The sequence below is a fragment of the Erinaceus europaeus genome, chromosome 14 (genome assembly GCF_950295315.1).
Source record: "Erinaceus europaeus chromosome 14, mEriEur2.1, whole genome shotgun sequence".
In the NCBI taxonomy this organism is placed as follows: Eukaryota; Metazoa; Chordata; class Mammalia; order Eulipotyphla; family Erinaceidae; genus Erinaceus; species Erinaceus europaeus.
The window spans coordinates 28,816,860-28,838,282 of record NC_080175.1 but is presented as its reverse complement, the minus strand read 5'-3'; the positions used below and the strand labels follow the sequence as shown (position 1 = coordinate 28,838,282).

Below are 21,423 nucleotides of genomic sequence, written 5' to 3'. Positions count from 1 at the left end.
AAAAAAAAAGGGCAACAAAAGGGAGTAAATAAATGCTTACAAAAATGTTTTTTAAAAAATGGAGTGGGATGTGACAATTCTTTCTTTCTTTTTTTTAACCAGAGCACTGCTTAATTCTTACTTATGGTGGGGTGGGGTGGGAGGGGGGAATTGAACCTGAGGCTTCCAGAGCCTGGAAGTCTCTTTGCATAACCATTATGTTATTTACCCAGGTGTGACTATTCTTAAAGGATTGTTTGGGGCTGGGGAGACAGTCTAATAGTTATGCAAAAAGACTTTGAGGTCTGAGGCACCCAGGTCCCAAATTCAATCTCCAACACCACAATAAGCCAGAGCTAAGCAGTGTTCAGGTTAAAAAAGTGTGTATGTATATATGTACATGAGGGACAGTTCTTAAAGTCAGAGGATCTCAACTGTTCAGCATCAATAGTCTGAACAGGGCTCTGTTCCAGAAGCTCTTTCCTGGGTTTAGTTCTTGGCTCCATTACTCACTGTCTATTGTGACGTAGGCCAAGTTATTTATTCTCTCCATAACTCATCATAGGCAACCCAGAAGGTGGCGAAATGGAGTGCACTGGACTCTCAAATTTGAGGTCCTGAGTTTGATCTTTGGCCAGTGCATGTACTATAGTGATGCCTGTTTTTCTCTCCTATCTCATTAATAAATAAAGCAATCTGTGTTGGGGAGGCAGCATGATTATGCAAAAGACCTTCATGCCTGTGGCTCGAAGGTCCCAGGTTCAATTCCCCAGCTCCACCATAAGCCAGAGCTGAGTAGCGCTCCGTTCTCTTGCTGTTTCTGTATCTCATTAAAATATTTTTTAAAAAATTAATCATAGACTGCCCATCTGGGTGGGGCACAGTAGGGCTGAAGTAAGTGATTCTAGGGAATCTCTTCGCAAGTCAATGTCTTATCTATTCTCATATCTACATAGAAGCCGACTCCAAATACGCATCCAACTCACTGAAAAAACGTTCGAAACAAACAAACAAAAAAGGTTCGAAACATTCAGCACACGTTCTGGGGCCAGGTCCCAGGCTGGGCTGGTCCCCGGGCGAGGGTGCCCGCGGCTGCGCCGGTGCGCGCGTGCTGGCCGGCACATCATGTGCGTGTGCGCGCCTGCCGGGGCTCGGGGGTCGCGGGTCTGCGTCGCATCGTCGGGGGCGGGGCCGCGCTATTGTTCCGCGCCCACGGATCCCCGGGCGCCGCGCGCGAGAGGGGAGGTGCTCGGTCGCCCGCTCTGCGCGGGGCTCCGCACGGCAGCCTAGTCTCCCTTACGCGCCCCCGGCTCGGGGCAGGCGGGCTGGGCTTGCACGTAGCAACCTCCCTGGTGGCGCCCCCCATTTCCTGTCAAACTTCCCCCCAGTTCTCGTCCACCCGGGAGCTCCCCATCCCAGGGTTGGGCCCTCGCCCTCTTCCAGAGGGAGGTCCCGAGCTCCACGGAGGCCGCGGGGCGCCGGGCAAAAGCCCAGCGGCCGGCGAAGGAGAAGCCAAGAAGGAGAAAGGGAGGGGAGGGGGAGCGAGGCGCTGGCTGCAGAGGGAACAGCAGATTGCGCCGAGCCAATGGCGACGGCGGGACGAGGTGGCACCAAATTCCCTTCGGCCAATGACGCGCCAGAGTCTGCAACTCCATTAGCATTTCCCCAGGGGCAGGGGCAGGGGCAGGGGCTGCGGCGCAGAGTCTGCAGCATCCAGCTCCTGCGCCTCGGCCCTCGCGCGCCCGCCGCTGCTCCTCCCCCGCCCGCCCGCCCATGTGGGGCTCCCACGGCCGGCCAACTCCGCGCACTTTGCTCCGCGTTGGCAGCGAATAAAAGAGGTCAGAGGAAATACGCGACACGGTTACCCACTGCCAGGTCTCGCCTTTAAATCCCCAGCCCGGGGAGCTCCGGGCACAGCAGGTCGGATTCGGTCACGGGTCCAGACCGCCCAGCGCAGAGGAAGGTGCCGAGCGCCGCTTCGCGGAACCCCGCTCCAGAGCAGCATCCAGCTGGGAGCTGAGTCCTGGCTCCATCCCGACCGTATCCGGCTTCGCTCCGCAGTCTCGCATCATCAGCCAGATGCCGGCCCACCTGCTGCAGGAGGAGGTGAGGGCTGAGCCATGGCCCCCGGAGCGCGGGATGGCCGGAGGGGGGAGCAGAGAGTTGAGAGTTCGGCGGGAGGCATAGCTGTCTCTGGCGAGTTGTGCTGTCTTTGGATCTGTTGGGAATGTAGATTGTAATTGGGGAACTTGGTTCCCTAACTTTGTTTCTTCAGCGGTAACGAAAAACTCGGTCGTGCCGGCACCTTTTCGTGTGTGTGTGTGTGTGTGTGTGTGTGTGTGTGTGTGTGTGTGTGTATGCGGGGTTTCCTTTGTGCCTATAGGGGCGCGGGCATCCGTCCGCCTTCCTGTTGCCCCTTCACCTTGAGGCTTCACGCCTCAACCTCCACTGTCTGCACAGCTACTGGGAACTTCTTTCCCCCCACCCCCCACCGCGCAGAGCCCGCCCTCGGTTAACCTGGGCACTGAGGCTGGGTCTGTGCACCTCCCCTCCCCCAGCTTGACTGAGAGCAAAGTGCCCCGCCCCCCCCCCCCCCCCGCCTCCACGTGTCTCCTCTCCTGACTCTGTTTTCTCTTCTTCCAGATCTCCAGCTCCTACACGACCACCACCACCATCACAGCGCCCCCCTCCAGGACCCTGAAGAATGGAGGGGCCAAGTTGGAGAAGATCCCCCTATACTTGGAAGAAGACATCCGCCCTGAGTTGAAAGATGACATCTATGACCCCACCTACACGGATTTCGAGGGCCCACAACCCAAAGTTCAGTTCGTTTGGAGAAACATCATTCTGATGTCGCTGTTACACTTGGGAGCCGTGTATGGGATCTTCTTGATCCCCTCCTGCCAATTCTACACCTTACTCTGGGGTAAGCTGTTCCCTTGCTCTCCTGACCCGGTTTTCTAAGTTCAGTCTACTCTAACAAGGCAAGGCAGGGTCTTAGATACAGTAGGGACAGTGGTCCCGTCCTCGTCCAGGTTCTCTCAGTCCTATGTCTTTGAGAGCCCTTGAGCCCACGTGCTACAGTCTTTGAAGTCAGTAGGTCTGTTCCAGAGGCAGCCTCTTCCCTGAAAGAACTTTTCTGTTGGAGTCATTTGTGTGGCTGCTTGTCTCAGCCTTGCTAACCACAGGGGAATCAAGGAAACATGGAAGGGCAGGGGAGGCAGACCAGTGACTTTAAGGGAAGCTCAGGTAGTGAAGCCCTGAGGTGGTTCTCCATGAAACTATCAGTATTTTACCGTGCCCTGGGCTTGTTACCTAGAAAGAAGTTGCCTGCATAATCCAAGTCACACAGGTGCATTGCTGTGTGCCTCCATGTAAATCTCAAGGGAGCTGCATGTGTCATTCAACATTCAGCAAATGTTCTTAAAATGAAATGAGACTAGAGGAATGTTTTGGATCCTCTTTCTGTTTAGCTAGCGCTAGATCAGGCCAGCAGTCTCAGTGAGGGAGCTGGCTCCCCATAAGCTCCCAAACTGCCCTTAGCTCAGCTCTTTCAGGGCCCCTGGGTTGACAGCAGGCCCCTGCACCCTGGACACACACATGTGCTTTGCGGGCATTTTTCACCCACCACATAAGCCCTGCATGAGAAGAGAGTTCTGAAGCCTCAGGGCCCCCACTTGGCATGCTCTGGGGTGCGTGAGCCACATCTCCTTCTCCAGGAGACAGATCAGGGTTTCTGCTTACTGACACCAGTGTACTCAGAGGGTTAGCTAGAAGGCCTGGGAGGACACTGAGCTGATTGCCCAAGGATGTCTTAAGCCTTAAGGGGTAAAATCTGTTCCCTGGAACTTTGTCATAGGAAAACCTCTAGTGAGAATTTCACACAGCTGGGAAATACAGCTGGGAAGATCCCCTCTTTCAGCACCTCATTTGTTGCAGGTATAGTAAGCTGGAGGCAACAGTACTTTTATTAGATTTATTTGGGGCGAGGGGGGACAGGAAGCACCTTGGGTGCCATGCTGGGGCAGGCCAGGTGCAGGAAATCAGCTCATCTTGGGGGGGGGGTCTTATGTTTGTGAAGGGGGAGAGCAGATTGTTCTCTAGCTCCGCTGAGAAGCAGCAGGAGCAGGGACAGGACTACCCAGAGAGACTCCTCCACCCCTCTGCCCCTTGAGGATTTTCACAAGTAGTTTGTTACTTGCAAGCCTCATGCAGCCTCAACTCCCAGTTTGGCCAGGCTGCTTCTGTTTGCTGCCCTGGGCTGCTAATTCAGGGAGCAAAACCTTAGCCCCAAACCAAGACTGTGCCCCCCACTACCTCTTCAGTGCCCAGCCTGTGGGCCTTTGCTGTGCCTTTGACAGAAATGTGGCACCAGGAAATCGGATGGTGCCCATTTTCAGTCACAATGAGGAGGAACATCAGATAACTTTTTTTTTTTTTTTTTTTTTTTACAAGAGCCCTGCTCAGCTCTGGCTTATAGTGGTGCAGGGGATCGAACCTGGAACTTTTGGAGCCTCAGGCATGACCATTATGCTATCTACCCTCCTCCCATCCGATAACTTCTTAAGAAACATGAGGGATGGGGAGCACAGGGGGCAGTGGTCAGAAGTCCCACCTTTGGAGTTTAAGAACTTGGTGGCACTTTTCTTCACCTCATCCTTAAGGACAGTCTCAAATAAGGGACTGATTGTGATTGTGCATATCTCAAGACTGAGCAATTTCAAGAGCCTCAGAGAGTTTGAGCAAGACTGGGGGCCAAGCCATAAAATCTCCAGTCTGGCTTTTTTTTTTTGGGGGGGGGGCACAGCTTTGGAGATTTTGCTTAAGTGCCAGTGTGAGTGTTAATAGAGAGTGAACCTCCAAATAACTTAAGGCTGATAGGTTGAGAGGTATCAGTAGCAAAAGATGTCAGACTACCTCCTTTAAAAATATATATATATTTTTAATTTCCCCAGTTTCCCTGATAACATGAAGATCTTTCAAATTCCAGGGTGTTTTTGTGCCCAGAGCCACTTTTCTTCTTGCTGATTGGTGAGCTCTGCAGATTCCAACTGAAAAGTCTCCCACCTTTTGCAGATAGAAACATAATATGTCTGAAGAGATAGCACCACATGCCCTGAGAGCAGTAAATCACCTAGGTCTCTAGTTCCAGCTCAGAGGAATGAAACAGAAGTTTCATCAGGACAGACTCTACTCCATGGCTTTCCTCCAGATTTTGTAGGTGGAACAGGCTAGGACAGAGGAAGTTGGTGGGGGGGGGGGTTGTTTAGGAAACTGGTTTCTAAGGCCTGAGAACACAGTACAATGTGTGATGTGTCTCACTGCAACAAGTTCTGTGACCACTGAGGAGCTATTGTTTGTAGCTGTTTGCCTAGGAATGAAACATTGTCAGTAGTCACCGCTCTATCAAGGCTTCAGCTCCTGCCTCCCAGAGCTACTCATCAGAGGGAGATGGCTACACCCAGCAACCCACTTTTCAAAGATTACATCTGCTGGCCTCCGGGAAGGCTAGGCTGGACTATGTTGGGGGATTCCAAGGACAGTTTTGAGCACACTCTGCTATCTAAAATTAGCCTTAGAGCTGGGGAGATAACAATGGTTATGCAAAAAGGCTTTCATGCCTGAGACACTGAAGGTCTCAGGTTTAATCCCTAGCACCACCATAAGCCAAAGCAGTGCTCTGGCAAAACATACATAAAATTAACCTTGCCCCAGTAGTGAGGGCTGAGAAGGACATAGCAAAGAGAGACCAGGAACTATGTACATATCGTGGGAGAGGTGGGAGGTATAGCTGAAGCATCAACTTTGCTGACAGCAAACTGAGCTTCAAACCACGACTTCATATCTAGCCATGTTTGGCCACAGGTAAGCAATTCTCTGGGTCTCTCTTCAGCCTCGCAGTTGAATGAAGATTTTAATTAATTTAATTAATTCACTTTGCTGTTGAAGGAATAAGAAATGGTGCTGTGGTTTGAAATTTGGCTTCCTGTCAACAATCAGTCCAGTGAGGACATTAAAGCCCACTTAGAGGGCCAGAGGTTGCCTAGCAGTAGAACATGATGCCCTAGGTTACTTCTCTGCTACTAAATCAACCCCAGTCAAGGATCCCACTAAAGATGTAAAGCCTTTGACAAAGTTTATTTAAGAGACTGGGGAGGGGCAATAGATAGCATAATGGTTAAGCAGAGAGACTCTCAGGCCTGAAGCTCTGAAGCCCCAGGATCAAACCCACCCCCACCACTATAAGCCAGAGCTGATCAATGCTCTAGTTAAAAAAAGAGACTGCAGAGGACAAGGAGGTGGCACAGTGGATAGAGTGCTGGACTTGCATGCGTGAAGTCGCACGTTCAATCTCTGGCATCTTGTGCTTGAGTTTTTTTAAAGACACTACAAGATAGATTTTCCCAGGGGGCTGGATGGTGGTGCACCCCCTGAGCACTTTCTGTAGCGTTTCTGGCTTGAAGAGTCGCAAATAGTCCTGATGGACCTATCTGAACTCTGCTCTACCTCCATTCCACCCACCATATATGTAAGCTTCATGAAGCAGCCAGTCCTTGTCTTACGATGCTGGGACTCATGCAAGGATCCTGGTTCGAGCCCCTGGCTCCCCACCTGCAGGGTGGTCGAAAGATTTCCCCCTCTTGATGTGGCCATATTGCCTGACAAAAGCTGAAAATGTTTTTGTACTGGTTGATAAATAGTGATAGTTCTGATAACCAACTCCCCAAGAATCCAAAACCCCTCAAATTTCCCCATGCCTAGATTATACTGGCTGGTACAATTTTTTTTTTTTTTCTGATAAAAAATTTAATGCTATTTTTGCTTGTGGATTTTGAGCCCTTCTGGAATGGTCTTGGAGAAAGTTAGTTGCAAGTCAAAGAAGATGAGACCCAGGATACTGCCCCCCTTAGAATGAAAGTGACAGTGTGGGTGGTGGTGAGAAGTCCCCTCTCTGTCCTGCCTTTCTGAGGTTCCTGGGTTTCCTTAGCTTGTTTTCATTGCCTGGTTGAGAGGATGGAAAGTGATGAAGTGATGCTTTTTTCTTTTCTCTCTCTCTCTCTCTTTTTTTTTTTTAAATGTAAGAGAGAACCAGTGCATCACTCTGACATAGATGTTGAGATTTTGCACATTCAGTCTTGTGCCTTCCCACTGTGCTACCTCCCCAGCCGGTGGTGGTGGTGGTGGTGGTGGTCTTTGAGGGGTGAAATCCAAGACGCCTAAGATAGCAAGGTACTCATGAAATTCAGGGTAGAATAGCCACAGCCCAAAGTGTAAAGAAGACTCGGGTTTTGAGGATTTTGACATGAGAAGATCATGTACCGTGCTTTTCCGGGTTAGTGACACTACCCCTGTCATTGTCTTCTCACAGTGCTCTTCTACTATGTAGTCAGTGCCCTGGGTATAACAGCAGGCGCCCATCGTCTGTGGAGTCACCGAAGTTACAAAGCACGGCTACCCCTGCGGTTCTTTCTGATCCTTGCCAACACCATGGCATTCCAGGTAAGTAGTCAGCTCTGCTTCCCTCTGTCCATGAGCCAGGAGCAGAAAGGAGACTGGGTTCACAGAGGAGCAGCATCTAGAAGGCCACTTCATTTTCTCCCCTTCCTTGTGATTACCTCAAGTGCCAACCAGTCCAACCCTTAAGTATATGAAGCAAGAGGATGTTCTGAATCACTGAAAGGGGGAAATAAGAACTAAGTAGGAAATGCTCTGTGTATAGGATTCTTTTTCGTCCTAAAGTCCCGTTCTTTGTCATCACAGTCTAGTTATTCAGCATAAGTAGGTCCAGGTCATAAGCTAACTTTCTGGGTAGCCACTAGACAACTGAGTCAGTATTTTAGGCAAATGTCTCAGAATCAATGGAGTGGAAGTTAATGTTTCAAAGAGGAAGAAATTAGGAAGCCAGATGTCTACTTCCTCATGGCAGCATCCTAAGTACTTAATACTATGATTCCGTAATCGCCTCTGCTATCACACTTTGTGCCTGGAAGGTTCCTTAACGTTGGCCTTGTGGGGTGAAGGGAGGAAGAAATTTTAGTGCCGTTTTTTAAGAGATGGAAGAAGTCCCAGCAGAGCCCGGTGGTACTTTGGAATTGTGACTGTGATCATCACGGTTTACCTGCTTGGCCTTGTTCAGTGGTGTGAGCTGTCTTGCCAACATACCAGAATAGAGTGCCCTATACCTTCCTCTCCCGACCCTAGGAAGCAAGACTGCCAGCCTTTTTATTTCCCCTGCCCAGGGGTAGTCATCCCACGAGCACATTCTCCAGCATTTCTGGCTTGAAGAATTGCAAATTTTTCCTAATGGAACTATCTGAACTCTCTGCTCTATCTCCACTCCATCCACCATTTATTGTAAGCTTCATGAAGCAGCCAATCCTATTCTTTCAATGCTGGGACTCAAGTTGTTTTTCTGCAATAATTTGGAGGAAGGGAGTAGACCCTTTTAGGACCCCTCCACTGGAGCCTCCATTGTTAAGTATTTTGTGAGGTTGAACTGAAAGTCATGGCTTGCTAGAATTCCCCTTGTTGGGGATTGGCAAGATAACTCACCTGGCAGGGTGCCTGTTTTGCCATGTGCATGGCCTGGACTCAAGCAAGTATAGACCTCACCTATTACACTGGGTAGGGGAAGCTTAGTGCTGTGGTGTCTTCTCTCTTTCTTTCCTCTGCCTCTCAAATAATTAATTAAAATTAGTCCAAAGTGGTAAAGCCCCAGTGATGACCAAAGACGGTCTTTCTTGAGGTCTACATTCTTTTCTCTCCTTCCAGAATGATGTTTTTGAATGGGCCCGAGATCACCGTGTCCACCACAAGTTTTCTGAAACACACGCTGATCCCCATAATTCCCGACGAGGCTTCTTCTTCTCTCATGTGGGTTGGCTGCTCGTGCGCAAACACCCTGCTGTCAAAGAGAAGGGTGGTTTGCTCGACTTATCTGACCTAAAAGCAGACAAGCTGGTGATGTTCCAGAGAAGGTAAGTTGAAATGATAATGGGAGTTGGACACCTGAGTCGGGGGGGGGGGGTGCAGTGGGAGGGGTTCTTCTATTTTCCTCTTGGGATTTAAAACATAAGCTGGGAAATTTGCCAGATCCGATTGTTCAAAATCACAACTTAAAACTCCAATTTTAATAGCCTGCTTTACTATCTTATCACTACTGTGATTAAATCAACAAATGTTTATTGACCTAGCATAGTCATGGATACAGAGGTGAGTAAGTCCTTTAATATTTCCTAGCCTGTTAGGGGTGGAGGGTAAGCCAAGTACTGAAATAACTGGTCCCAGGAAAGGTGTTTTCTGTCACTATGAGGGTATGAAGAGGAAGGAAACTGCACAGAGTGAAACATCAGGGAAGTGTTTAAAAGAAAGTAGCTTTGTGGCTGGGGTAGACAGTATAATGGTTATAAAAGAGAATTTCACATCTGAGGCTCCAGAGTCCCATCCCAGATTCAGTCCATTGCCCTACCATGAACCAGAGTTGAACAGTGCTCTGGTAAAATGATAAAGCTTTGGACTTTCAAGCATGAGGTCCTGAGTTCAATCCCCGGCAGCACAGGTACCAGAGTGATGTCTGGTTCTTTCTCTCTCCTCCTTTCTTTCTCATAAATAAATACAATCTTTAAAAAAAAAAAAGAAAGAAAGGAAGGAAGGAAGAAAAGAAGAAAAAGAAGGGAGTCGAGTGGTAGCGCAGCGGGTTAAGCGAGATCCCAGTTCGAGCCCCCGGCTCCTCACCTGCAGGGGAGCTGTTCTCAAGCAGTGAAGCAGGTCTGCAGGTGTCTTATCTTTCTCTTTTCCTCTCTCAGTTTCTCTCTGTCCTATCCAACAATAACAACAATGGAAAGAAAATGGCCTCTGGGAGCAATGGATTCATAGTGTTGGCACCGAGCCCCAGCGATAGCTCTGGACACTAAATTAATTAAAAGGAACATTAAAAAGGAGTAGAGAATTTTTTTAAATCTTTATTGGGTAGAGACAGCCAGAAATCGAGAAGGAAGAGGGAGAGAGACACCTGCAGCCCTACTTCACCACTCGTGAAGCTTTCCCCCGACAGGTAGGGACCAGGGACTTGAACCTGGGTCCTTGGACTCTATAATGTGTGCTTAACCAGGTGTACCACTGACTGGACCTCTTGGAGAGTATTAAAAGCAGACTGGGGTGACCTGGCAAATAGTTTGCCTGGATAGTGAGCCTGCTCTGCCATGTGCATGGCCCAGGTTCCAGCCTACCCTCCACTGCACTGGAAGAAACTTGGGTGCTGTGGCCAATCTCCTAAACAGAAGGGTTTAATTCAGTAGGCAATAGATAACCATTCAGAGGTTTCTGAGCAGGGTTGTGGCATGGTTAGAGGTGTTTTCTAGAAAGGATGGGCAGAAGTAGCCATGGAGCTAAAGAAATGAGAGGAGGGTTATACGGTTATAAGGATCTGTTAGATAAGACTTGATTGTTGAAGAGATGGAAGACATTAGTTCCCTTGAGATGTCAATGGCCAGGTCTGAATTTGAGAGAAGGAGGCATGGAACAGGCCCCCTGATGGGACAAAGGTCTGAGCAGTCAGGGATTGCTTGCAGGAAACAGACAAGACTGTAAACAAAGAGTGCAAAAAAAAAAAAAAAAAAGAAAGGAGCTCAGAAGCAGAATGAAAACACTGTCTGGGAAGGAGAAGTCAGTTTATTGGTGTTTAATTTGGACCTCACCTGTTTCACTAACATCAGAAAAGAGAGGAGACAAGCTTTCCAGTGCTTGCCCCACTGGTTCCTTGTGGTGTGATCCCAGCAAAGCCACTTAAACCCTCACCACCTCATCAGCTGCTAACATACCATGCTTAGAAGCTTGCCACCCCATTCTCTTCTGCTCTGCTTCCTGCCACATTATGTTCAGTGTAGAAGGTGAAGGTGAACAGTCCAAGCCAAAGGCAGTAGGAAATGAGGTCAGCCTAAGGGTGCTCTCTCCACTGGCCTGTCCTATATTATTCTCTCTCTCAATGTAGGTACTACAAAACTGGTATCTTGCTGATGTGCTTCATCCTGCCCACGCTTGTGCCCTACTATTTCTGGGGTGAAACTTTTATGAATAGTTTGTATGTTGCCACTTTGTTCCGCTACGCCATAGTCCTCAACGCCACTTGGCTGGTGAACAGTGCAGCCCATCTCTATGGATATCGCCCCTACGATAAGAACATTAACCCCCGAGAGAACATCCTGGTTTCGCTGGGAGCCGTGGGTAAGTCTCTCGTTCTTGACAAGACTATAGCTGGTAGTGTGCTGGTGAGGACACTATACTAGCAGCTAGAAAAACCAGCATAACCTGTTTTTATGACCTCTTTCTGTTTTGTTTTGGTTTTTTTCCCACTAGAAAAAATGCAGGGATATTATGATAGGCAACACTGGTGAGAGTCAAGCAATAATTCTTAGTTAAAAAGGAAAGTGAAGATAACAATTTATTCTGATTTCTGGTTCCATTCTCTTAAGGATGATATATATCTGTTTTGTTCAGAGAAAAATGGATTTATTCAGCAACACCAAGTTTGCAGTATGTCTGAGGTGTTGTTCTGGGTAAGCTGTGAATGGTACGAATGACAGCAACCTGAAGTGTAGTTCCTTAACTCTCCCCCCAACACACACTTGCTTTATTTCAGGTGAGGGCTTCCACAACTACCACCACACCTTCCCCTATGACTACTCCGCCAGTGAGTACCGCTGGCACATCAACTTCACTACATTCTTCATCGACTGCATGGCCGCTCTGGGTCTGGCATATGACCGGAAGAAAGTGTCCAAGGCTACCGTCCTGGCTAGGATTAAAAGAACTGGAGATGCAAACTTCAAGAGTGGCTGAGTTTGGGTCCCTTGGGTTCCTTTTCCAAAAGCCAGCTGGGCAGAGTTTTAATGTTCTGTTTATTAACTACTGAATAATGCTAGCAGGATGCTAAAGTCGATGATGTTAACTCATTCCAGTACAGTATTCTTTTAAAATGCAAAAAGTATTGAAAGCCAACAACTCTGCCTTCATGATGCTAAGCTGATACTCTTATTTCTTCTCTGTCTTTTAGTCCTGTTATCCTCTGCTTTGTTCTCATCACTTCCTTTTATTTCCCCCCCACATCACCTCCTTCATCGCCTTCCAGGCAAGTGGCTACTCAGTAATTGTTGGGTGTCAAGCTTCCAAAGCCTAGATAACTTTTCTGTAGTCCCAAACTAGCAGCCTTTACCTCCTGGTAACTCTTCCCTTGAACTATCCCTGAGGAGCTTTAAACTTGGTAGCTCAAGGTAGAGATATGACAAAAACTTCTGGGAAGGCCCCTGTTAATGATCCTCAGCCCAGGTTTCCGCTAAATGGAATAGAGGTGGGGGTAATTTTATTTGGCATAAAGCTTCTAAAACAGGTGAATTGTCTGGGGAGAGAGTTAGTATGCATGATGTGGTTGATAAATAAGGCTAGGAGGGGGTGAGAAAGTGGCAAGGAGTTCCTGCTGATCAGTCATGGCATGCTTCCTTTCTCTCCTGACTTGAGTGGGGAATGGCCTTGGAGCTCAACAGTACTAGAACACAGCAGCAAGCATCAGTGTCCCAAGATCGTTTAAACAGGGGTGGTAAAGAGGCATTTATCTAGCTTGTAATAAAATTAATCTCTACTGAGTAAGGCTTTTTTTTTTTTTCTTCTCCCTTTAGTAACAGGAAGGTTGGCTGTTTCCAGAACTGATAAATTCAGCAGTTCATGGAATCACTGTGATTCATCTTTCAGCCCTACCATCTTCAGGATGTCGGTGGACTCCCCTTCTAGTTAGGCTGCAGCACTCCCAGCCATCCCAGGAAGGAATATATTGGGAGTGGAGTGGTGAGCATAGCTGCCTTCAGAAAAATGACTGACTTTTTAAGAGGTGGAGTTGAGAAGTTTGTGTGCATTGATTCTCTACTTGGAATATTGAAATCATTTGCTGTAAACTAAAGGAGAGAAAGTGCTTTCCCTTTCCCAGCTGGATGGGAGCTGGAAAGGTTAGAAGGCAGAATTCTTTCTTATAAAATGGATTCTAGGAGATAATTTTACAAGAAGCGATTCTGGGAACACTGTAAGGGGATCTGGAAGATTACTGAATGATTTATTAGTGTTCCTGATAGGGAAACTGGTTTTGCAAAGAACTTAGGTGTTTGGCTCGTTTATTAATTCCAATTTCCCTTTAGAAGTACAAGCTGGAAGGCTTCTCCCCAGTGTGGAACACTTTGACTCACTCCTTTGTTAATATGAGCCTAAAGCACAGGACTTAGAGGGAGGCACGGTAGGTAGGAGACTCTTTAGGTACTGTGATCATTGGTTCCTGGGCTACATCCTGTCCCTGTTCTATCAAGTCTGTCTCTTCCCTGAAGTTTTCTTTCTGGACGGGAAGCCCCCTTTGTGTGTTTTCAGAGGCAGCGATGGTTACTGCTGTTTGCAGACAGAAAGCTCAGGGTCACTGAACCACTGTTTCTCTATAAAGTTGAGCTAGCTGCCACTTTCACTTGGCGTCCAGAATCTCTCCACCCACAGCCTTGGGCTCCCCTGCCACACTGATGACTCAAGACTAGGTTGGCAACCCTACATCACTGGCTCAGAGAACTATTGTCACCAGGCACAGCCATGCCAATCTTTGCACTGTGCCAGCTTGTCAGCCATGGAGCAAAAGAGTTATTAGTCTCCTCTGTTGGAGGCAGAACCAGAGAGCCTATGGAACACTCCCCCTTGCCCAGTAAGACTGCCCAGTCTGAGTCAGTGCTGTTAGCTCACAGTGTAATGCTTGTAGCAGTAGGAGAGAGCCAGGGTATACTGCAAAGCTTTGGCTGGGACTGGGGATCTGAGATGTCATGAACTTTGCTGAATGGCATCTCTTCAGCAAAAACGAACCAGCGTTTCCCATAACACAGCCTTGGGCAAACAATAGTACAAGAGAGGTCTGAGAAAAACATCAGTGTTTGGACAACAATGAACCACTTCTGTCCCTTTTCCTCAGCTGTCAGTGCAGATGACTGGCTTCACTCCCTTCAGATTTGACATGTACAATTCCAGATATCCTGCCCACTGCTGAACCCAGTAGTAGGAATGAGAAGGATCTCTCTCTGCTAATTGGATAGAGACTAAAGGGGTTAGCCTGAACTGAAGGCAGCCTTCTCTTTTGAGCTGTTTTCTCACAATAGTAAAGAATCTAATGGAAGAACACTGTAGTTGAAATTTGCTGACCTGTATACCTACTTGGAAATGCCTACTGGATAGTTTTAATTGCACATGTCATCAGATGCCTGCTTTATAATTTATGATCAGAAACAACTTGTATCTTTCTGTCCTAATCAGGTTGCATGGATCTGATCCATACCATGACCACCCTAGGGCTGAGCAGGGTCCTCAGGTTGAGGGACCCAGCATATGTGTATATATTGTCCCTGGGGGCTGTCTGCTGAGTAAGGAACATCCTTCTTCTTAAGATTCTAAAGCTAAACTCAAATGATGCATTAATGATCCAGAAACTCAGATCTGACCAAGTCTGAATTTCTAACAGTCCTTGCTTTGTGGGTATGCTGACAACTTATTTGGGTGCCTTACACCTTTTCTAATCAGTGTTGCATATGAGCCTTCCCTCACTCCTTTCTCACTCCCTCTGGGGAGTTTCTTTGCACCTGAGAGCCTAAAGAAGTGGCTCTGGTAGAAAAAGGTGTCTGGCTGGAGAATACCAGTACAGCTTTTGCAGGATTCCCTACTGCGCTTCATTTTGAAAAATGTTTCTCGGGGCAGTTTTTAAGTGCCCACATTTGATGGAGGGTGAAAATAAGTTGAATGTATTTTTTTTTTTCCTGTTGAAAAGATGGTTGTAGCATTTAAAATGGAAACCTTTTCTTCTTGGTTTGCTAGTACCCTGAGTGTATTCTGTAAGTGTAGCTCAAATGGGTCAGCCTGAAAGGTTAGAGAAAGCAAGGTGTCAATGTTACGTGGGTGGTTAAAGGCCAGGGCCTCTCCTACCACTGTGCCACTGACTTGCTATGTGACCCTGGGCAAGTCACTTAACTATAATGTGCCTCAGTTTTCCTTCTGTTAAAATGGGGATAATAATACTGACCTACCTCAAGGGCAGTTTTGAGGCGTGACTAATGCTTTCTATAAAGCATTTTGGGATCCTTCAGCAGAGGAATTCTCATAAGTCCTGAGTATTTTTATAGTAACAGTATCCACCATGAACTGTGTGTTTCAGATGTGATTAGTAGTCTTTGTGGTTCTCAGAAAAATTGGAATGAATTCGCTGGGTTAGTGGTGGATAACTAGCCAGGTAAAATTTGAGAATGCATAAACTCATTGCCATGGAAACATACACAGGATACTTTTTTCCTTGATTGGGTGGGATTTTTTTCCCCTTTTTATGTGGGATAGTAGTTATATTTGTGACTTAAGAATAATTTTGGAATAATTTCTATTAATAATGTCAACTCTGAAGCTAGTTGTACTGATCTGAGATCGTGTTTGTTCATAATAAAAGTGAAGTGAATCTAATTGCACTGTGTCTTGAGAGTTTAAGTTGAAATTGTCATGGTTGACTCATACCCCAGTAACCCTCCCTACCCTTCCTTAGGGTTACTTTAGGTTAAACTCAGCCTTGGCAGCCTGTCACCAGGAGTCTACTGCCATGAAGTCAAACACATGCACACCAGGTAGTACTTGGCCCTAGGGAAATGCCAGGTCTCTGTGTCACATGATCACATGAACCCAAGGTAGAGATCTGAGAGGGAACATATGGATGGAGAAGTGCCTTGCAAGCGAGGCTGCAAAGACCTGGTCATCCCTTTGAATGTAGTTCCATCTAGGGAACAGGCAGCTTCCCCTGCTATTAGTTAACAGTGAACTGATTTTGACAAAGGTGCCAAGACAATTAAATGAGGAAAAAAGATTTTTTTTTTTCTTTAACAAACACTGCCTCACATCATCACACATATTAATGTATTGTGGCTGCCAGAAAAGTTATGACACATTTTTTTCAGAGAAAAATACATCATGAGGGCTGGGTGATTAAGCACACATATTACAATGCTTCAAACCCCCAGTCCCCACCTGCAGGGGAAATGCTTTGCAAGTGGTAAAGCAGTGTTGCAGATGTCTCTGTTTCTCCCCATCACTCTCTTCCCTCTCAATTTCTGGCTCTATCCAATAAATAAAGATAAAAAGAAAACTATGTCATGACTTTGAGACAAATAGCTAAACAGAACAAATCTAAAATCACACTTTAGGAGAAGACAAAGGTGACCTTAGATTAAATGAGACACCAAAAGAACAAGTAACAAAAAAATTTGACTTCATCAAAATTCTTCAGGGCTCTGTGGTGGTGTATCAATAAATAAATGGATGAGTAAATTTCTGCTGCTAAAGGCACAAAGTAAAAAAAAAAACCATAATGAGAAAATATTTGCAAATCATTTATCTGGTGAGACTAGTAGAAGAATAAGTTAGAACTTAGCAATAAACAATAAATAGTCCAATTTACAAATAGACAAATGGGAAGAGAATGTACTTTTGCACTTAGGCCCTGTTCCTTTTCCCTCTTTTTGCTTAATTAGCTTTTCTGTTCAAGTCCAGGGTCCAAGTACCTGATCAAAAAAATAAAAAAGGACAAAGTTTTTAAACATTCTACAAAGGTTAAAAAAGGGGGTCGGCTATAGTGCATCAGGTTAAATGCACATGGCATGAAACTGGACCTGCTTAAGGAACGTCCCTAGCTCCCCACCTGCAGGGAGTCGCTTCACAAGTGGTGAAGCAGGTCTGCAGGTGTCTATCTTTCTCTCCCCATCTATGACTTCCCTTCTTTCCATTTCTCTGTCCTATCTGGCAACATCAATAATAATAAACCACAACAATGATAAAAGCAACAAGGGCAACAAAAAAGGAAAAGAAAATATTTTTGGGGTGGGGATATAGCATAATGGTTATGCAGAGACTTCCATGCCTGAGGCTCTCAAATCCAGGTTCAATCCCCCATACTGCCATAAGCCAAAGCTGAGCAGTGCTCTGGTTAAAAGAAAATATTTTTAAAAAAGATACAAAACTGATCAACAAGTACACAAAACCATGTTCAAAATTACTACCTCTCATGCAAAGCGCAAGGACCAGAGTAAGGATCTCAGTTCAAGTCCATGGCTCCCCACCTGCAGGGGAGTCACTTCACAAGCAGTGAAGCAGGTCTGCAGGTGTCTGTCTATCCCCCTCTCTGTCTTCCCCTCCTCTCTCGATTTCTCTATCCTATCCAACAATAATGATGTCAATAACAACAATAAAACAAGGGCAACAAAAGAGAATAAATACATATTTTTAAAAAATTACTACCTCACAAGGAAATGATGTCAACCAAAATCAACTACACACCACTTCACACTCACTTAAGAAGGTTGTAACTGTTGGCAAGGAGAAATCACCGCCATCGTCATACATTGCTGAGGGGGAAGGGGGGCTTTAAAATGGCACAGGTGTTTGAAGAAACAATTTGGCAGGTCCTCAAAAGGTTAAACATGAAATTATGCTATCCTGCAATTCTACTCCTTGGTAGAGAAAAAACCAGAGCCAGGTGGTGGTGCACCTGGTTCAGCACACACATAATTTACAAAGACCCAGGTTCAAGCCCCTGATCCCTACCTATAAGGGGAAAGTTTCACAACTGGTGAAGTTGGGCTGCAGGTATCTTTTTATATCCCCTTCCCCTCAATTTATCTCTATTTTTATCTAATAATTTTTTTAAAAAAGAAAAGGAAAAATAAAGCCCTCTGTTTTATTATTTTTTTTAAATCAACTGTAGCTGTGATTCAAACCCAAAAATGTTCAAATGAAACACTTTTTTCTAAATTATACAATAATGTGTTTATTCAAACTACAGGGGACACTAACCACATGACAAAGGGCACTGCTGAGAGTCAGCACTGGCAGAATAGCTCACTTGGATAATGTAGTGCTTTCCTATGTATGCGATCCAGGTTGGAGCCCAGGCACCACCACACTGGAGGAAGCTTCAGTGCTGTTTCCCCTCCCTCCCTCCCTCCCTCCCTCCCTCCCTCCCTCTCTCTCTCCTTCTCTCTCTGCCCCATTACCTCTTCTCTCTTTTCCTCTCCCACTCAGTCTACATGTCTCTATCCAAAAGAAAAAAGGCTGGGATGTTAATGCTACATCATATACCTTGGAAACATACCAAATTTATACCCCTTTCCCATATTAGGGAGCCACTCTCTTCCCTGATCCAGCTTTCTGTTCCTTTTCCAGCCATGTCATCATTTCCCTAGACAATAACAGATCCACCGGCATATCAGATTTCAGGCTCGGGGAGGGGGGGGGAACTAGGATAATCACAGGTCCTTTGGAATATAACTAAAATATGCCTAGCTATCTACAAAATGGAGGAACACCCCCCCCCCAATTCATCATCTGCATTATTCCAGCCTTTAGGTCCATGATTGGTCAACAATTTGTTTGGCTTTGTATGTTAACTTTTCAACCACCAGGTTCCAGATGATAGCAGGATGCCGACCAGACTTCCCTGGACAGACAATCCCACCAATGTGACCTGGAGCTCCGCTTCCCCAGAGCCCCACCCTACTAGGGGAAGAGAGAGACAGACTGGGAGTATGGATCGACCAGTCAACACCATGTTCAGCGGGGAAGCAGTTACAGAAGCCAGACCTTCAACCTTCTGCATCCCATAATGACCTTGGGTCCATACTCCCAGAGCGAATAGGAAAGCTAACCAGAAAAGACCTAAAATTGCCAAAACAATCTTGAGAAAAAAGAACAGAACCGGAGGCATCACACTCCCAGATCTCAAATTGTATTATAGGGCCATTGTCATCAAAACTGCTTGGTACTGGAACATGAATAGACATACTGACCAGTGGAATAGAATTGAGAGCCCAGAAGTAAGCCCCCACACCTATGAACATCTAATCTTTGACAAACGTGCCCAGACTATTAAATGGAGAAAGCAGAGTCTCTTCAACAAATGGTGTTGGAAACAATGGGTTGAAACATGCAGAAGAATGAAACTGAACCACTGTATTTCACCAATACAAAAGTAAATTCCAAGTGGATCAAGGACTTGGATATTAGACTAGAAACTATCAGATACTTAGAGGAAAATATTGGCAGAATAAAGACATCTTCAATGAAACGAATCCAATTACAAAGAAAACTAAGACCAGCGTAAACTTATGGGACTACATCAAATTAAAAAGCTTCTGCACAGCTAAAGAAACCACTATAGAAACCAAGAGACCCCTCACAGAATGGAAGAAGATCTTTACATGCCATAAATCAGACAAGAGGCTAATAACCAGAATATATAAGGAACTTGCAAATCTCAACAAGTCAACAAATAACCCCATCCAAAAATGGGGGGAGGACATGGACAGAATATTCACCACAGAAGAGATCCAAAAGGCCGAGAAACATGAAAAAATGCTCCAAGTCTTTGATTGTCAGAGAAATGCAAATAAAGACAACAATGAGATACTACTTCACTCCTGTGAGAATGTCATACATCAGAAAAGGTAACAGCAGCAAATGCTGGAAAGGGTGTGGGATCAAAGGAACCCTCCTACCCTTCTGGTGGCAATGTCAATTGGTCCAACCTCTGTGGAGAACAGTCTGGAGAACTCTCTGAAGGCTAGAAATGGACCTACCCTATGACCCTGCAATTTCTCTCCTGGGGATATATCCTAAGGAACTCAACACATCCATCCAAAAAGATCTGTGTACACATATGTTCTTGGCAGCACAATTTGTAATAGCCAAAACCTGGAAGCAACCCAGGTGTCCAACAACAGATGAGTGGCTGAGCAAGTTGTGGTATATATATTTGAATAGTACTCAGCTATAAAAAATGGTGACTTCACCGTTTTCAGCTGATCTTGGATGGACCTTGAAAAAATCATGTTGAGTGAAATAAGTCAGAAACAGAAGGATGAATACAGGATGATCTCACTCTAAGGCAGAAATTGAAAAATAAGATCAGAAAACACAAGTAGAACCTGAACCGGAATTGGTGTATTGCACCAAAGTAAAAGACTCTGGGGTGGGTGGATGGGGAGAATACAGATCCAAGAAGGATGACAGAGGACCTAGTGGGGGTTGTATTGTTATATTGAAAACTGGGAAATGTTATGTATGTACAAACTATTGTATTTACTGTTGAATGCAGAACATGAATTCCCCAATAAAGAAATTTAAAAAAGAAGAAGAAAAAAAAAAAAACACAAGTAGAACCTGAACTGGAATTGGTGTATTGCACCAAAGTAAAAGACTATGGGGTGGGTTGGGGGAGAGTACAGGTCCAAAAAGGATGACAGAGGGGGGGGTTGTATTGTTATGTGGAAAACTGGGAAATGTTATGCATGTACAAACTACTGTATTTACTGTTGACTGTAAAACATTAATCCCTAATAAAGAAATTTAAAAAAAAATAGGAAAGCTATCAGGAGGAGGGGATGGGATACAGTTCTGGTGGTGGGAATTGTGTGAAGTTGTACCCCTCTTATCCTATGGTTTAGTCAATGTTTCCTTTTTTATAAATAAAAAATTTTTTAAAAATCTACTTGTTGTTAAAAAGCCTGAAGCTTTTTTATTTTTTTCAGTTTCCCTACCATGAAAGGAATATAAATAACATAAGGTTTAACAGCCACTGTGTTTCACCTTAGCAATGAGATAACATTGAAATAACTTAATTTTTCGCAACTGTGATCTCTTATTCAGATACAAGTCAATCTAGGCAAGTGTGATTAGTGGATTAAAAAGCAGTGAGAGAAGGACCTCATAACACAACAAATATAATGGTTAAACTCAGAAGAAAGATTGCAGATTAGTGTATTGCACCAAAGTAAAAGTTATCTGGGGTGGATAGGGTAGGGGGAGCTGGGTAGAGTACAGGTCCTAGAAAAGAATGACAAAAAACCTGGTGGGCACTATGCAGCTATCAAGAACAATGAACCCACCTTCTCTGACCCATCTTGGACAGAGCTAGAAGGAATTATGTTAAGTGAGCTAAGTCAGAAAGATAAAGATGAGTATGGGATGATCCCACTCATCAACAGAAGTTGAGTAAGAAGATCTGAAAGGGAAACTAAAAGCAGGACCTGACCAAATTGTAAGTAGGGCACCAAAGTAAAAACCCTGTGGTGAGGGGTAGACATGCAGCTTCCTGGGCCAGTGGGGGGTGGGAGTGGGCGGGAGGGATGGGTCACAGTCTTTTGGTGGTGGGAATGGTGTTTATGTACACTCCTAGCAAAATGTAGACATATAAATCACTAGTTAATTAATATGAGAGGGGGAAAATCAGTTGTATGTCTCAAAGTTTCTCAAAACACAAACTGAATCTTTTTAATATATAGGCTGTGTATTTGATATGCGGACTCTCTCAAAAGCCTAGACCAAGTAGATTAGAAGCATCCAATAGCACAGCTA

At 45.6% G+C, this 21,423-nt stretch overlaps 1 protein-coding gene across 1 annotated transcript; it reads left to right on the top strand.

Moving 5' to 3' along the window:
* Positions 1 to 1,513: 1,513 nt before the first annotated feature.
* Positions 1,514 to 15,487, top strand: SCD (stearoyl-CoA desaturase). Its single transcript, XM_007530270.3, has 6 exons — positions 1,514 to 2,085; positions 2,623 to 2,905; positions 7,349 to 7,479; positions 8,752 to 8,957; positions 10,970 to 11,202; positions 11,618 to 15,487. The coding sequence occupies exons 1-6, from the start codon at positions 2,059 to 2,061 to the stop codon at positions 11,815 to 11,817; spliced, it is 1,080 nt and encodes a 359-aa protein (XP_007530332.1). The 5' UTR covers positions 1,514 to 2,058; the 3' UTR covers positions 11,818 to 15,487.
* Positions 15,488 to 21,423: the final 5,936 nt, after the last annotated feature.

Bases quoted from the DNA above. Each gene is read 5' to 3' on its own strand.
- SCD (XM_007530270.3), top strand. From the start codon at position 2,059: ATGCCGGCCCACCTGCTGCAGGAGGAG. The intron at 8,958-10,969 runs GTAAGTTGAAAT...CTCTCAATGTAG, and splicing joins CTGGTGATGTTCCAGAGAAG to GTACTACAAAACTGGTATCT. The intron at 11,203-11,617 runs GTAAGTCTCTCG...GCTTTATTTCAG, and splicing joins GGTTTCGCTGGGAGCCGTGG to GTGAGGGCTTCCACAACTAC.